Source organism: Ceratosolen solmsi, unplaced genomic scaffold, assembly GCF_000503995.2.
Source record: "Ceratosolen solmsi marchali unplaced genomic scaffold, CerSol_1.0 scaffold10, whole genome shotgun sequence".
NCBI lineage: Eukaryota > Metazoa > Arthropoda > Insecta > Hymenoptera > Agaonidae > Ceratosolen > Ceratosolen solmsi.
The window spans coordinates 9,902,009-9,919,701 of record NW_011948412.1 but is presented as its reverse complement, the minus strand read 5'-3'; the positions used below and the strand labels follow the sequence as shown (position 1 = coordinate 9,919,701).

Genomic DNA, 17,693 nt, shown 5'->3' with positions numbered 1-17,693 from the left:
CACACACACACACACACACACACATACACACACACACCTAAATAAACAAACACAAACACAGACGTACATTATACACAAAAGCACACGCAACACAAGCGCACGCACACTCTTCTTTACCCTCCCTTTTTTGCTCTCATGCTCGCACCTTCGTTTCGTCGGTGCTAAAGAGTCGGACAGATCGCGTGTCGATAGAGAGACGATTATAGCGATGAGCATCGACGGGGAAGAGAAGCTGGCGAGGAGGCGACTTTAAATCGAGCGCCGTCGCTTACGATATCGGTCTTTGCGTCGTCTCGATGCTTCCGCAAACTCTTTACAAAGAGTAGATCTGCCCGAGGAAGCGGACTAGTCTATTATCAATAATGAAGCTCCACCACGCCAGTGCATTTGCGTTTTATTAACCAAAATAAGCACGCCCATTTTTATTCGGACGCTTCTCACCGACGGGACTAGTTCATTCCTTCGGCTGGTCTAACGCCATTACTACTATTATTATTATTATTATTATTACAATTATTATTACAATTATTATTACAATAATTATTACAATTGTTGTTGTTGTTGTTGCTGTCGTCGTCGTCGTCGTCGTCGTCGTCGTCGTCGTCGTCGTCGTCGTCGTCGTCGTCGTCGTCGTCGTCGTCGTCGTCGTCGTCGTCGTCGTCGTCGTCGTCGTCGTCGTCGTCGTCGTCGTCGTCGTCGTCGTCGTCGTCGTCGTCGTCGTCGTCGTCATCGTTGTCGTTCTTATTATTCATAAGCGGGAGAACGTTTACGGTTTCGCGAGCATCGCGAGCGTCGGGTATTTATGTAAAGCCAGTGACACGTGTCTGCTGTTGAAGCGCGCCGCGGGCGCGGCGGGGAGGGGGATTGGGGGCTCGGACTGGAGTTGTTCGTTAATTTGTTTAGCGTTGGACCGTTCGGCACTCGCCGCGTAATTACAAATACGCTCCAGCTCGTTCCACGTCCGTTCCATTAGCCAAGGAAGTTCGAGGCAATGTCGACTTATTCGATATGCGCATAAATTAATAAGCGTTTGAAAGTGCGCGGGCGCAAGTTCACTCGGCCAGCTAATTACAAATATGCACGAAGCAACGGTTGCGCGTTGAGAAGAAGGGCAGCCGCCGAGCAGAGTGTACAGGGAACTTGACGCTACGTCCTCGGAAGCTCGAAGCGTCCGGCGCTAGGGATCAGCGCTAATTAGAAAGTAGGCTATGAGAATGAGAATAGCTTCGGCACTCGAAGCCTTAAATTCCCTTGTCGGAGAGATGATAACGGGGTGGGGGCTGATGGCTGGATGGTTGCGTTGCAGGTGAAACGCGGTCGTCGTCGAGCCCAGGATCGGCGTCGAGCATTGGCGAGGAGGAGAAGGATACGGTGGTGTTGGCGGCGCCGACGGAGGGGTGAGGGGTGAGGTGTGCCAGGCACTGTGGTCGCGGTGCTAGTAGTGCCTCGTTACCAGGAGGAGGCTGTGGTGCGGGTCCCGGGTGGGATCTCGGCCGGATGTGATGCGGCGGAGGCACGGGGGGGGCCCCGGGGCGTCCGGCTGCCGCAGGACGCCCCGACCTACGGGGCCCGGGTCCTCGTGAGGGCCCCGAGTCGCCTTGGCCGCGGGCCCGAGCTGCTTTCGGAGGAGGAGGAGGAGGAGGAGGACCGACCAGGAGGATGGTGTGAGGGGCCGCGGCGGCGGGCCCGGGCCCACGCTCTCGAGCACCTCATGTTCGACTCCGAGGAAGAGGATCTCCCGCTCCCGGGCAGGTATCGGCCCGAGCACCGGGAGGCCCGCGAGCACCATCCCCGTCAGGAGCCGCGGGATTACACCGAGCGGCGGCCCCACCATCACTACTATCACGGCCGCAGGGACGATTACGAGCCCCATTCGGGACCCGTACCCGTCCCGCCCGCCCCCGTCGTTCAACCCGGATCCACCTCGTACGCGCCCGCGGCCAACAACCAGGTGAGACTAAATGTCGGCTTACATTGGGCCCGTTCGAGCGACACTCCTATTACGTCACCGAACACCCAACGCCCCTTTACTTACTTCATTATTTCCTTTATAACTTATGAATTGATGTTGCGTTTAACGATGCCTGCGACAATTATGCTACCTGCCGCATTTATTTTGCATACGCGACTATCCCCGATCTGTCCACGACACTATTTGTCAGCGTCAAACTAACTGCTGCACGAGTTTAAAAATCACTATCTCCCTCACCGCGTATTATTCGCGAGAATGGAGAATGGCGCTTTCGGCAATTAGCATTGCGTCGTCTATAAAAACGAAGCCTCGGCATTAATTAAAGGAGACGTTGTTATTTGTACTTGAAAGTATAAAATTTCCATTCCATTTATTTTTAGCATAATTGTGCGAAATACAGTCGGGCTTCGTATTAATAGGCAATTAACTTTGATTTATTGATTTGTGGAAGAAGCGCGACACACCAGTTTTACAAGTTTCACTCATTTTTTCATTAAAAAATGAGTGTAGTTTAAACGATTAAAAATAATATAGTAATATTGAAATTGACGATTAAGCATGAATTAATTTATTATTATATATGCATTATAATTTACTTTTTATGCTCATTGTGTATTTTTTCAATCTAATAATAATATTGCTAGTTAGAGACGGGCGTCATTCATCAATTCATAATGATTGGCTCTTACCAATTAATTGGCTTGACCCCAGTGCCATAATTCACTACAAGTAAAAAAAAATTTGTTTACGATACAATGAGAAAATTTGATATTAGATTTATTTCATCTTTTTCTCTTTGTAATATAGTTTTACAATTGAGGGGTTTGTACGAAGAGTAGATTACAGTAATACAATTATCGTATTTTTATTATATCCTTATATTACTTTGCGTTACTGCTCTGACTACCAGTACATATTTACTTGTACCAATTCCTATTTATCTTTATTATCCAAGTGTTCAATAATATAACGACTCAACGAGATACGATTTTACATGTGAATAAAGAATGCCTAATGATAATGGGGATTCTTACCAATATCGAAGTATTTCCGAGGTAGCGACTATATGATAGCCGATTTAGCGAATTACTCAACGTAATTTAAATTTAAAAAGTCATTAACAACAATACGTACTTTATATTTACCTGTTTATAATGGAAAAGGGAAAATCGAAAATTACAAACCTAAATATTTACGATACTTTAGTTGCGCAACAATAATTTAATTAATTACGAGAATTCGTATTAAATTATTATTATTATTTTATATATTTCAAGTTAAGCAATATAGACGAGTATGGGAATATTGTTGTAAATGATATTATTCGCTTTAATTTAAATCGTACTTATTTAGCTTTAACAATGAAACATGTTTGTTTCAAAATATTAAATATTACAAAAATGCATAAGCATTGTAATTCATGAAGGATCAAAGATATACAAAAAAAAAAACACGCAATTATCTGAATGCTAATGTGTGTGTGTGTGTGTGCGTGCGTGCGTGCGTGCGTGCGTGCGCGTGTGCGCGTGCGTGCGTGCTCGTGGGTATTATTACGTGTACATGGGTAAAAACACGCGCGAGCAAGCGCACACACATTCTCGTATTAATTATATTCTACTCAAAAACTATATTATATTTAGTAATCTCTTATTGATATTCTCTTGAAACTCTTTCAATTTTTCATTTGTTAATATTTTTCGTTTTCTACAGCATAGAGAGAGAGAGAGAGAGAGAGAGAGAGAGAGAGAGAGTTAGTTATATTTGACAATAGTAAAAGACAATTGAATATTTATAAACAAAATTTTTCTCTTCCTTTATACAATGTAAAAAGATCAATCATTCATCCTTAGTGACAACATAAATTTTTTTATATTTTATATTTTAGACTTTATATTTTACTCTGTTAGTAGACATTATAAATAATATATATATACATTATCTTTCAACCATTTTTTTTTGTTCTTTTGTCATTTAGGTCACATAATAATTGTTTGAAAGCTCGAATATTGTGTTTAATTTTTTGTTACATTCTTTATTTTATTATCTTTCGTATCAACATTTTCATATTTTTCTAGTATTATTTGAAAGTCAATTTGAGCATGAATTTTGCCTCAATCAACTTTTTGATAAAGCCTTTGAGTGCGTTCGTTTTATATTTTCTATTCCCAGTAATTATCTATTTTTTTCTTAACTTATTAATTTTTTCTAAATTATCATGAAACGCTTAAAGTCCACGACTTTTCATCCTTTCCGTACAATCTCCCGAAGACTCGTTATCGTATAAAATTATTGTTACAAACAACATTCATCCAATAACACGTCTGATTGCTTTGTCTTAGGAAATTTTCATACTTCTTGATAAAATTCAGTCATAACTTAATATTCTGATTATAAACTGAGCGAACCCATGATTGTTCATGACTCATACATACAACAACTCGGAAGCATCTTATATGTGCGCATATATGTAATGAAGCAAATGTTCGATCTTAATGGCTTCCGAAGCATAAAACTTGCATCTATAAATATCTTCAAACAGACTGTAGTTCAGCTAGATATATAAAATCCAAATTATTTCTTCTTAACGAGTAGTCTTTTTAATTTGTCTTTTAAAATTGTTTAGTAAAATACTTTCCATGGAAAGTTACATCGAGGCGAGTTACTTTAATTGAATTATTTAACTGCATTTTTATGTATTTTAATACATGCTATATAGATATTGACTTTTTGGTTTTTTTTTTTTTTTTTTTTTTTTTTTTTTTTGGTTACTACCGCGCGCGTTTCTTTATGTTTTGTATAGATTTTCTACTATGAAAGTATTTTCCATATATTTATGAAATCATATATACTCTTCATGTTTGTTATGTTCAGCTATAATTTAAAAAAAAAAAAATAAATAAATAAAATGCAGAGAATTTTGCAGAACAAAATTTTTCTAAATAAATGCCGAGAATATACTTTGCTTAATTACCTTAATATTTTTCCATTATCCTTATTAGAAGATTAAGTATAAGGAGGTATAAGGAACATAGTAATTTCATAAAATTCAAAAATAAGCATCTTTAAATTCATTAATCTTTTGTTTAAGCTACACAAAGCTCATGTACATTATTTGACAAATCTAGTTCCAATATTCTGTAAATAGTTTATTTCGATTCGTTAAAGGAACATTAAATTCTATGATTTTTATGATTTGTTGACTATGTGTATTATATTTATTCTTTATATATTCCATATGGACAGTCATATATATATATATATATATATATAATATTTATTTATTAATAAATATCTACACGATATGAATCAGAATTAAAAATTAGATCAATAATATTTCATCCAATTTTAATTTTCCATTATTTGCCTTCTTCAAACGAAATACATCTCTTATTATATTATTACGGTTCTCTTTTCCTCCAGTTGTCACTAAATATATATGTAAATTCTAAAGTTCTTTTGTATAGTCCATATGCTTTGCTTTATCTTTCATCTTCATTTGTATAATTTTTTATTATTGATTTTTCTGTAAACTAACTTTGCCGTATGGTTAGCAAAACTTATATATTCTATTGTTTTACTGACATATAATCGTTCGATTCTGCTTTTAGAGTCTCTTTCAGTTTTACTTAACTTTTGTCATTGAATCTGCACAGGACTATTTACACGTGTTCATTTATTTTACTTTTTTATTTTGTCTTTATCCCTGACTTACCACCGATTATAAAATTTACCTTTGCTTTCTATATTACTACATGTACATCTTCTCAAGGTACTATTGTCCAATGCTACTATATCGTCTCTTATATTCTTTATATTTGCACCCTTTTATGATTTCTCTTCTTAATGCCCTTTCTCTTTTATTAATTATTTCTCTGTCTCTCTCTCTCTCTCTCTCTCTCTCAACGATTATAAAGGATTATATTTTCTCTAAATTCTTTTCTTTATAAAGTTTTGTAGACTAATGAAGACAGCGTTTCACAATTTAAGAAAGATTGTCGACGATGATACTTGGTAAAACGATCGTCACTTCTGTTGTTTTTATTGGATATACTGTTTCCTAGAAAAATTAATATTTTCTTATAAAGGAATCAAGGCGTTTATAAAAATTATTTAATTTATCATAAATTTTTACAGTAATATCAAATAGCCGATAAAAGTAAGCTTTGTTCTAGTTTGTCTATAGCAGATACACAACTTCTAAATCCCTTTAATACCTTAATGACTCCGTTCTTGTTGGTAAAAACCTTTTTTTAATGATTATTTCCCATCAAATTGATTAACGATTTTGAAAGATTTTCTAAACGACTATCCTGTGATTCAATAACGCGCAATAAAATGTTGCGTAAAAACTTGATTTTTATGATAACAAAAATTGGTCATCTGCATTTAGTTTTTAATCGATATATTCTTGGGCTATATTTTTTTTTTTTTTTTTTTTTTTTTTTTTTTTTTTAAATTATTATTTCTAATTTTACCAATTTTATCAAACATTGCTGTTTCATTAAATCAATATATTAATCTATTTTTGTTCTATTATATATGACAACTATAATTTCCTACCATCTATAACAATAGTCGTAATTTTCAAATTGCTTTTAAATATCACATAATGTTACTTTACTTCGAAATATTTTAAGGAAATTTATGTCTCCACTGTAATTTGGTTGATTTGAGCCATATTTTGCTTGGCATTCCTTAATGTTTACTGTGGAGAAGTAACTTTATTATGCCTGAATATCTCTTTAAATTGTCGAGACCGAGCATTCAAGTTCTTATTTTTTCATTATTCCAAAATAAAAATCTCTTGGCCATTAATTTTCATTACGAATAGATAAATAAGCACGGATGAAGAAAAATGCATGAAAGGAATGTATTTTCGTAATGCAGGAAAAGCTTCGTGAAAATGGACAAATTTATGAAATTTAATATCTTTAATTTCGGGTTTATTTCTGATTTTTGTTACGAACATCTGTAACTTTTCTTCTCATCTCTTCTTAATCATTCTTATATTTCTGTAATAATTCTATTTTGTCTTCCTTATCATCGCTATAATTATCAGGCATGTGAAATGCAATGCCTCTCTTTGATCTTAATTGCTGCGTTTGTTTCGCAACTACAGAATAAGCACCTTTATTATTACATATTTATTAAGAGCTTTGCCAAGTGACATTACACTCCAAATTCATATCTTCATTAGCATTTAATTTATAATAAAAAAATATTCAGACCTCACACATATACGGCATTCAAATACTTAGCAACAATGCTCATCAATTTGAATTTATTAAGGTTTTTTTCAGTAAAAGAATAAATAGATTTATAAATGGCGTTTAAGTGCTCGTGTTGATCAATCGGTAAAACATATTACTTTAGTATGTTAAATGACGAAAGAAACGTATTTAAGTGGATGTAAGGGGGTAAGAGAGTGTGTGTGTGTGTGTGTGAGAGAGAGAGAGAGAGAGCCTCTTTATATAGTAATAAATAAAAATTGCCGATTTTTAAAGCGTATCTATTGTAAGGCATTAGATCAGCTAAGCCAGTACTTTTTTGAGTGTATTATAAATTAGAATTAAATGGATATTATAATAGCGTTTATTTAAAATCGAGATAGGTAAGCATTTGAATGCCATAAGACGAAATGCTGCAATGTTCGTGTGGGGACGAAATTTTTTGTAATAAGATCGTCTAAGAATACACGCGTAATAATTGCATGAGTAGCGTACGTGCGGGAGATGATTCAAGGCGGGAGGTCGGACGGATTATTAAGATTTACTGTAATTTTCACACCAGCCGTCGACATGTGATGCATTTCACGCTAGGGGTCCTTTCGGTGGACTATGCTAAATGGAGGGAGGAGGAGTCATAGGTAAACTTGGCCAAGTGAAGCAATGCCCGCGATGTACCCACTTCAGCTTCTCTCTCGATATATTTATAGGAATAATGTATTTTAGCGAGCAGGTCTCAATCACGCTTCATGAAAGGTTACAAACTAGGTCAGACTCCTCTCCTTTTTTATCACCCCTCCCCCCCTTGTGAATTAGTTTCAACCATTAATGAAGCTACAATTTAAGCTATACAACAAAGGAAAAGCTTCTTTTTATCTCGACGAGGCGCTCGTTACTCGGCCTCGCCTTCATTTATCATGGATTTCTCAAATACCAATAATGCCAATTCTTTTAATGTAAATATGCATTAGTGGCATTCTTATAAGTGACTCGAGCACACTACCCAAATCATCGACACGTATTTTCCGAGCTGCTTTGATCATATCGTTGACAATTAATTTCATATTTATCCTCATTAATATTTAAATGGAATTGCCCGTGCAGATTAATTCACGACCCACCTCACATCGGCATTTCACGCAATTTATCAATCAATGGGCTCTTTTTTTGACTTTTGGACCGTCTCTGTTCTTAGATCAAATCACATTACCTTAATGGCGGTTATAAAAGCCCACGCAAAGCCGATTTAAAGCTCGTTGTATGCACATTCGATCAATACTCTTATTTTTATATATATATATATATATATATATATATATATATGTATATATGTTCATCTATTGAATTTTTTTATTTAGAGCTTTATCCGATTTTCGAATATTGCGTGCTTTCAAAAGCTCGAAATATAAAGCAAAAGCCTTCTCTGCATAAGTTCGTTCGTTCGTTTGTTTTAGAGCTCGCTATTCTTAATATTACAAAACAGAACTTCACCTTCTCTAATAACGTTTCTCTAATAATCGTTTTTTTTTATTCTCCTTTATTTTTTTTTTATTTTGCTTCACTTTTCCCACTTATGCGTGTAGCCTGTCCAACCTTTGGTATAGAAGTACTAGTTTTGCGCATTCGCAGAGGTCGCAAATTGATTTTACATATTTAGAGGCTCGGTCGTCGATATTCTATCCTCTTCCCATCCCCCTCCCCGTTACCGCGTCCAAGCGACCTCTCCCCATCGATAGACGCTCATCGCAACGACGATTACGGAGTACTGGCGGCTTAACTCCCACTCGGGGACTATCCGATTAAAGCTCGAATTGTCACGTAGCCGAACGAAGCTCGAAACTCCTGCTCAAAGGGAATACGCGTGGGGGCTTGGCGTTGCCGCTTGCAGAGACGGATAAAAAAGTGAAATAAAGCTCGAGCGAGCGTGGCGCGGGCATCTCCGGTATCGAGATCGTGAGTTTCCAGGCTACTGGGGCTGTGCTCGCGTGTATTGGTGGGACTGGTCGGCGAGCGAGACCCGGTTCCGGCGAATATAGGTCAGTACGAGCAAGCTTGCACGAGCAAAAGGGAGGCCGAGGATGCCGGGGGAGGTTCTCGCGAGGGGGATACGCTAACGGCAAAACGGGTTTGCCCCGTGCCGCGCGTCCTCGCCTCCTTTATTTTCCCATCTCCTCTCCTTCGCCGTGGGACTCCCGCGCGCACCGACGCACCGCCGCCTCTGCTTCGTTATTTTTCCTCGGGATGCCGGCCACTTTTAACTCCTTTTGCTCCCTAGTTGACTCCTCGGGAGAAATTGCTGCGATACCGTTCGTCTCCGTCGCCTTGGCCGACGCCTGACTGCCTGCCAACTGCATTCAATTAAACCGAGAGATGCGTATCCGCTAACCTTTAACAGTGCTTCCAGTTGTAGCTTGAGTTTCCGCGTCAATGGAATCGAGATTTTGCCATTTAAGGATCGCTCGACGATGGACGGCATTTGCACGCTCATTTCTTTATTTTACTTTTTCTTCTCGTATTATTATCGACAAGAGAAAGTGGCATTCGTGATTCGTGTCTACTGTAGCGCTCCACTAGTTTACTCGAAAAAAATTTCGACCAGCGCAAACCAATACCTTTATCCGTTTTCCTATTCCTTTAATAAATCCAATAATTTATAATAAATGTCATCACAGTGTGGGGAAAGTTGCGACAGCTTAAAACATTCAACATTGTGTTATTTGGGTATTTGTGGGCATCCATGCAGTGCTGCTTGATATTTGTTTTCCCGATTACATAGATGGCAGACTCGTTTAAAGTAACACACAGATATCTTTTTTTGTGTGCGCGTGTGCGTGTGTGCGTGTGTGTATTTTTTTTTTATACTATGTCATTTCGAAAATGTTAAGCGAAACCAATAATGAGATTAAAGTTTGAGCGTGTTTTAAGAAAGTGCGTCTTATTAAGGCGAATGATATGAAGTAAATCTATTTTTAAGCACAATCACAAAAAAAATTAAATTAAGCGTAAATAAAGTTAATTGACATTCTTCATGTTTACAGCGAAGAAAAAAGAAAAAAGAAGAAAACTAGAGCATCGGCAATAATGAGCGTGCCTACGTACACGTATCTTTAATTAAGCTTACATTATATACAAAATGCGTTAAGTTTAATGTTACTTTAATAGAGCAATAATTAAAATACATGCTATGTAACTACTACGCATGTGCATTATCATAATCAATCACGCGCACGTTCATATCTAATCTAAAAGAAGCATGACGAATAAAAATATTCTAGCTAGTAAGTTTAAAATATCAATGTCGAAATTTAACTCGTCGTTGATCACGTCATAGCTTACGCTTGATATACCGAAAAAAAAGCAATTTCACAATTTGTCCTGAAATATCGTGAATATCGATTCATTATTTAATAACAGCTCGTAAATAAGTGGATGTCGCTCATTTTTCAAGCTTTAAAAATTTAATAATCAAATGATTCACGACACGGATGCAGGGCCAAAGGGTAAACTAAAGTTAATCTTTTCTCTGTGTACTCCGTGTATTTGTGTAGGTCGTATTAGTACATAGTTTTATTATTACAGCGATTAGGCTAATCGCAAATCGAGTATGCCGAATCTTAAGGTAAACCGAGAAATAGTGAAAGTGATTTAGCGAAGAACGGACAATGTGACACAAAACGATCTAAATCTTGAGCTTAGCGATAGTCCTAGGGAAACTCGAGGACTACCGTTGAACGATTTTTTTGCAAATTCATGTTTCTCTTTAATGCACATACTTTTATTTTATATTCCTTAATCTGTAGCTCTACGGCGCTCTCTACTTTTATGATTTTCCTTCCAAATAATTTACACTTCAATAAATAATACTTTCTGTTGCGATACAGGAGAAAAATTAGAATTTACGAATTTTTCGACTTGTTGCTGGTCACTTTAACGATGTATGTAAAATATTTGCCATCGGTGCTTCAATACTAGCCATAAGTTTTATATTTTATTGGTATTTGTTATAATCAAGCAATACTACGTATTGTTACATACGAAAGGGTTATACATTATAGCAGCTTTACCTGACTTGTACATGGACTGATGCTTGAACAAGAGCGGAATGGTTGACGGCGACACGGGGTGGGAGGGTGGCCGGGGGGGGGGTTATGGGGTAGAAGGATCTCGTAATGCGCCACTCCGTGGATAAAGATGGAGGGGCGTGAAGGAGATGCGTGAGAGGTATCGCGTCTCGTATTATTTAATTATCGCTTAATACGTATCTTGGCGTTTTCGGGTGACGCTAGTGCCTTTGACTTATCATTGGTTAGCGCCAACAACAGCCTTCGCTCGATCGCTTCCTTCTCACTCCCCACCCTCACCCCTATCCCCTACCCATGCCTCACCTCGCTTGGCATTTCTGTCCTTCCTCCTCTCATGACTCGATGCTTGCTTGGTTCAGGACCGCACTCTGTCCTTCCCAGCTTCGGTACTTTCTCAAGCAACTCCCCGCGTCCTCATCGCCGATTCCGCATACTCGGCGTCATCGTTCCCAATTGCCAAATCCCCTCCCCCCTCCCACCTCCCTCCCTCCCTCCCCGCCGTATGTATCATGCGTTTGCTACGCATTTTCTAACCTGACTAGACGTCGCGATACATACTAAAAATATATTTACGGATACTTTAAGTTCAGCACTTAAATGTAGCAGATGGAGGATCAAAATTAATAATCAATGATAAATATATATTTATAATAAGAATTTAAACATAATAAAATATTTAACTTCTTTATATCGTAAAAGATCTTTTAATGTTTTGTTCAATGTAATACTCTTGTAATACCCTTCATCCACTGTTTTGAATTTCATTTCTCGAAACTGATAAAATATTATCTTTATTAGACAGTAACAAATGTAAGATAAATATATTTTTAAGAAGATGGTTTTATATTATAGCGTACCTTTCCTTGTACAATATTGTAACAAAGTATTCCAATAATAAAAAAAAAAAAAAAAAAAAAAAAAAAAAAAAAAAAAATACGCAATATTCAATTCTAATAAAAGAACGAAATAAAGATAGTATACAGTTCGTTTATGTTGGTGTTGGTTAGCGGGACTATCGCGCCCCTCTAACTTCTTTGCCCGTCCCAAGTTTCAATATCTGCTCTTTAGGCGTGAAAATTCGAGAACCTCGGCTTACAATGCTACATATACAGTTGCATTATTCATTTTAACTTGGTTTACAAATACTACGGATTGTCTTCCTCGTGTATTCCATTATCCCGTGTAATTTGGAAAAATGTTACAATACTTTATTGATATTATGGACGCTCAATGTTTTGAAGGGAAACGTTGACTAGATATTGGTTTTATCGGCAGCACCATCCAACTAAGTTTCTTTAACATTTGGCTTTGGCTAACAATTTTTCTTGAGCTTTTGATGTAAAAAAAAGTCTTCACAAAGTACTTTGATAAGATAGAGTATTATAAAACTAGTGAAAAATGCTATGGTTAAAGGTAATTTGAATATATGAATACTGTTGACAAATTCCGTACGTTATATGTAATAGCTGTTTGGAAGGATTTTTACAAATGAAAATATCAAAATCGAGTGATAAACGTTTTTCATCTTCTCACGAGCCACAACCAGTGTACATAACAAATTAAAACGAGCTGTAACAGTTGAATAACATTGTATTTTCCTCTTTTACATTATTAAATAAAATTAATGTTAAATATATTCAAATGTGCTTTGAAAGAGATTTGAAACGACAATACATCGATGATAAATAAGTTAAGAGCGCTTCTTTATCTCGATAGCTGTTGCTAATTCGGTTCTACGAGGCCAAAGTTAAGGACACATGTGACGTTGAGATTTAAGGCATTAAATGCAAGCTGCGAGTGAAAAAATAAAAAGTTAGTCCACGTAGATAGCTGTCGCTGGAGACGTAACGCTCAAAACTTTCCCTCCGCGCATCAAGACACGAACTATAACCCATACCGTTTCGTAAAGTACGAGCAGTCGGGAGAGGAGGATGTAAAGAAGAAGGAAGGAGGTTTAATGACAATGCGCTTGCTCACAGTCCAAAGTTTATTATGCGCTTAGTGTTGCAGCGCGCCGAGGGGAAATGTCTCGAAGTTACGACCGAAACATTGTTTGCATATTCCCAGCAAAAAGAAAAAAAAAAAAAAAAAAAAAAGGAGAAGAATAAAAGAAGATTCTTAGAAAGCGGCCTATTGTAACGCAGGGGCTATCCGAGGCGTCCGTGTTTTCGGAACGTCAATTTTTAAATGGATCCCGTGCTCCCGTGCGATTGCCCAAGTTACGCGCGAATACGCGCGAAAAATTACAGTAAATCTCGGGCGGGAGCAAGGGCGCCGTAGCCCTCCATCGGCCGTTCGCAAAAGTGCATCAGCTGCTCGGGTATAGGGAGTCGGGGCGCGCGCGAGAGAGAGAGAGAGAGAGAGAGAGAGAGAGAGAGAGAGAGAGAGAGAGAGAGAGAGAGAGAGAGAGAGAGAGAGAGAGAGAGAGAGAGAGAGAGAGAGAGAGTGAGAGAGAGAGAGCGAGCGAGCGCGTGCGAGAGGGTTCGAAGGGTGCGCGGGAGAAAGGGGGCGGCGAGCGAAGAGCTCTAATAAAAGCAAAAGAATTAGCGTATGCTCGTCGACCTTGGCCGGCAATCTGAATGAAGCTGATTTTCTTTGAGGGAGTGAGAGTAACCATTAAGGCTGAGGTGCGTCGAGGCGAAATCGTGCTTTGAAGTATCGCACTGATTGGCCGGTTTAGACTTCGGCCGCGATACTTCCCACCTCCCGGAGCTTTCGGCTCGCTCCTCGCCCTCGGCTCTCAAAGTCAAGGCCGCGGTCGAATGACTTCTCGGAAGTCACCTCGCGACCGCGAAGCTTTCGCCCCGTCGCATTGACTCCCTCGTCGTGCCCGCCCTGGACTTTTGTCTCGCGGCCGAATAATTTTTATTGAGTTTGGCCGAATTCTCTCTCGTTGAGATAATGGTCGGGGCTTCTTGGAGGGAGCGCGCGCGAGGGCCGGGCACGGAGGAGCGGAGGGCCGAGGAGAAAAAAAGGAGGGCGCAGGACGAGTGGACCCGGGCCCCAGAGACTGAATAATATTTCGCCTCATAAAGATCCTAATGAGCAAGCGTTCGGATTATTTAATGCTGTGTGTATATAGATGTGAGTAAGCACCACCGGGGCTTACGCTCAAGCTGGCCTTCTCTTCAGGTATAAAAGCTGAGCGAGGAGAAAGATGGATAAGCGGCGGGGGGATAGTCAGCGCCGAGCTGAGGTATGCCAACTCGCAGGTATGTGGTTTGGGCTGTATAGTTTGTACTTTTCTATAGTTCAACTTTGATAAAAATACCTTCACAGAGAAGCCTTTTATAGCATCATTCGCTTTATGGCCGAACAGGATTTTTGTATACATTTCGCATATGCGAGCCACTTTATTCCTTCAATTCTTATACTTGGACTCGCACCGCGTACCCTCGCTCTCCCTACCACCGTCTCTCTACCTCCGTCTCTCTCTCTCTCTCCCTCACTCACTCACTCCCTCTCTCTCTCTCTCTCTCTCTCTCTCTCTCTCTCTCTCTCTCTCTCTCTCTCTCTCTCTCTCTCTCTCTCTCTCTCTCTCTCTCTCTCTCTCTCTCTCTCTCTCTCTCTCTCTCTCTCTCTCTCTCTCTCTCTCTCTCTCTCTCTCTCTCTCTCTCTCTCTCTCTCTCTCTCTCTCTCTCTCTCTCTCTCTCTCTCTCTCTCTCTCTCTGCTTCTTCATTTGTTCTTTACTTTTTATTCGCATTAAATTAAGCAAGCCTTGACAAATAGTGCGCTGCCGGACGTTTCCCCGCTAACAGTGATTTCCCGGCATGCGCCCGACGGCGGCACCGAATCGACTTATCGACCTATTCTTGTCTTCCCGACTCATCGCCGACTCCCGTACTTTTCAAAAAAATTATCTCTCCCGATTTACATTCTCTTCCTTGACTCTCCCCCTGCCACATCGCCACACCACCACGTAAGACCCTCGCATTTTTCTTCCTTATTCTCTTCCTCCTTGCCTTCTCTCCTCATTATTCCATCTAGCTCGCTCTCCTAGCCGCCCCGGCCAGGTAAGTGAAACAGGTACACACGCATAAGCTGCGCCAAGTCGCGCACACAAGTGCCCGTAAGCCGGAGACCTGAGCGAGAGGATTGGCTCCTCGGCTCTGCATGCGCATGCGTACGTGCGTGAACGAGCTCCGATGCGTGTGATCCTCTGGCTTTCGATGATTCCATATACTCGTCGTGCCCGATGATGGTGGGGGAGGATGGGGGGGGGGAGCAGGAGAGCAGCAAGAGAGCGAGGGCGAGGTATTCGATTTCAAGATGACAGATGCAGTTAAAATTTTTCGGGGATCTTGCTCGCGAATGCTTACCGCCTCGACTCCTCGTGCGTATACCTGCACTCGAGAGGATTTTCAGTCTTGCCTGCTTCTCTCTCTCTCTCCTCCTCACCCCCCCCCCCTCTGCCAGCACTTCTCACTAGCTCTTCCTTCGTTTATGCCTTTTTACTAGGGCAAAAAGTCTTTTAATTCAAGGTTACAGATTTTAATCACTTGGAAGTATTTCGAAAATCCTCCTTCTGCATACCATTCCAACAATCCGGACTTTAAAAAGCATTCATTTTTCTCCGTTAATCCGAACTCTACGCTCGAGTACAATCAGCTTAATTTACGGATTCTTTCTACCCAGCAGCGAAGCTCCGTCATCCATCATCTAATGCTCGAATTAAGCTGTATATCAATGCTAACGTTGATGCAACTCCGCTAATGGCTTGCATAAATTTTAGACACAAGGCACAGCATAGACGCGGAGTCGTTTTATTGCGTCGAGCCCAATAAACCGAGGGGACAAATATATTCACACGTACAAAAGGTGTACACTTAAAACACAAATAAGCGCATTCTGCGATAAATTCCCTCGTACATTTGTATAAAGTCGATAATAAAATTCAATGAGCACAAACATAATCATGGAATAGAAATTATGGCCATATAATTTGAAAGCTTGTTCCATATGGGCGGACGTTTTTGCAGCCCTGGGAATCATTGTCCATTTCACCCGTGTATTTTTATGAATATATTGCGTTAGTCGACATTCATTCTCGTAACGTAAAAGTACGTTGGCATAATTCGGTCTTATGAGCATAAGCCTGCCAACATTGCATAACCATCGCGATTTAAAGCCCAAACAATTTACTTATTTGAAAGCACAGTATCTTAATTTTTGACAACTGACCTACAAGCTACAAAATGAAGAAGGCTTTCGAAAAAAATAAAAAAAAAAATTAAAATTTCCTATATAATGTAATGTTTTTGTAGAAATTTATCGATTTACTGTCTTTCCGAATACTTTGTATAGTCATTGCTCGTCTTCATAAAAGTACCACCGACATCATAAATATTACTTAACGGTAATTTCAATTGTACTTAAATGATATTATATTCTTTCTTGTCAATATTGTTAGAATATTACGTTTTAATAAAATGCCAGCTTAATGGGAAGATGAAAAACGAGATCGAAAATTGAAAATTAGACTATTAGCGTCGTTTACTTACGACAGCCGCACAAGCAATTTTTCATTTTTCCATTTTTCTAGTTCTCTATTTTTTTAATCTTTGAATCTCCTCTATTCCCCTCGATGCAAAAATAAACAAAAGCAACGTAAACAAAAACAAAAGTAAAAACAACGGCAAAAATCCTCCTTCTCGCGACAATGAATAAAATCATTAAATATTTGATGTGCGGAATGCGCCGAGACAGGGATGAACTAGCAGATAGCAGAGTCTATTTGGAAAGAAGCGATCGTAAGTAAACGCTAGCAAAATATAATTAAAATTGAGCTACAATTGCATCCTATATTCTTACGGGACGCTACAATTACGAAAAAAAAAAAAAAAAAAAAAAAAAAAAAAAAAAAAATGTAATTGGCACGGATTGCCTGAACAAAGCGTGTTATTCAAAAGAGAGAAATTATATCGATTTGGCCAGCTTCTCTATCATCAGACAAAAAATCTCAGCATCGATGGTTGCAACGTGCTAGGCACAACAGCAATAGTTATTATTCATTATCTCCAGAAGAGACGAGTAGTAATAGTAGTGGCGTTGGTGGTAGTAGTGGTAGTAGTGGCGGTGGTGGTAAATCTCCAGAAGAGACGAGTAGTAATAGTAGTGGCGTTGGTGGTATTAGTGATAGTAGTGGCGGTGGTGGTATTAGTGGTAGTAGTAGTGGTAGTAATGGTATTTGTGGTAGTAGTAGTGGTAGTAGTGGTATTAGTGGTAGTAGTGGTATTAGTGGTAGTAGTAGTGGTAGTAATGGTATTTGTGGTAGTAGTAGTGGTAGTAGTGGTATTAGTGGTAGTAGTGGTATTAGTGGTAGTAGTAGTGGCAGTAGTAGTAGTAATAGTAGTAGTGGTAGTAATGGTATTTGTGGTAGTAGTAGTGGTAGTAGTGGTATTAGTGGTAGTAGT

At 39.1% G+C, this 17,693-nt stretch overlaps 1 protein-coding gene across 1 annotated transcript in view; it reads left to right on the top strand.

Moving 5' to 3' along the window:
• The first annotated feature begins 1,670 nt into the window (after positions 1-1,670).
• Ca-beta (Calcium channel protein beta subunit) overlaps positions 1,671-17,693 on the top strand; it is a 105,831-nt gene continuing 89,808 nt past the window's right edge. Inside the window, exon 1 of the mRNA XM_011502904.1 lies at positions 1,671-1,951. Coding sequence (XP_011501206.1) covers positions 1,712-1,951 — 240 coding nt within the window. The 5' untranslated portion in view covers positions 1,671-1,711. The remainder of the gene's footprint in view (positions 1,952-17,693) is intronic.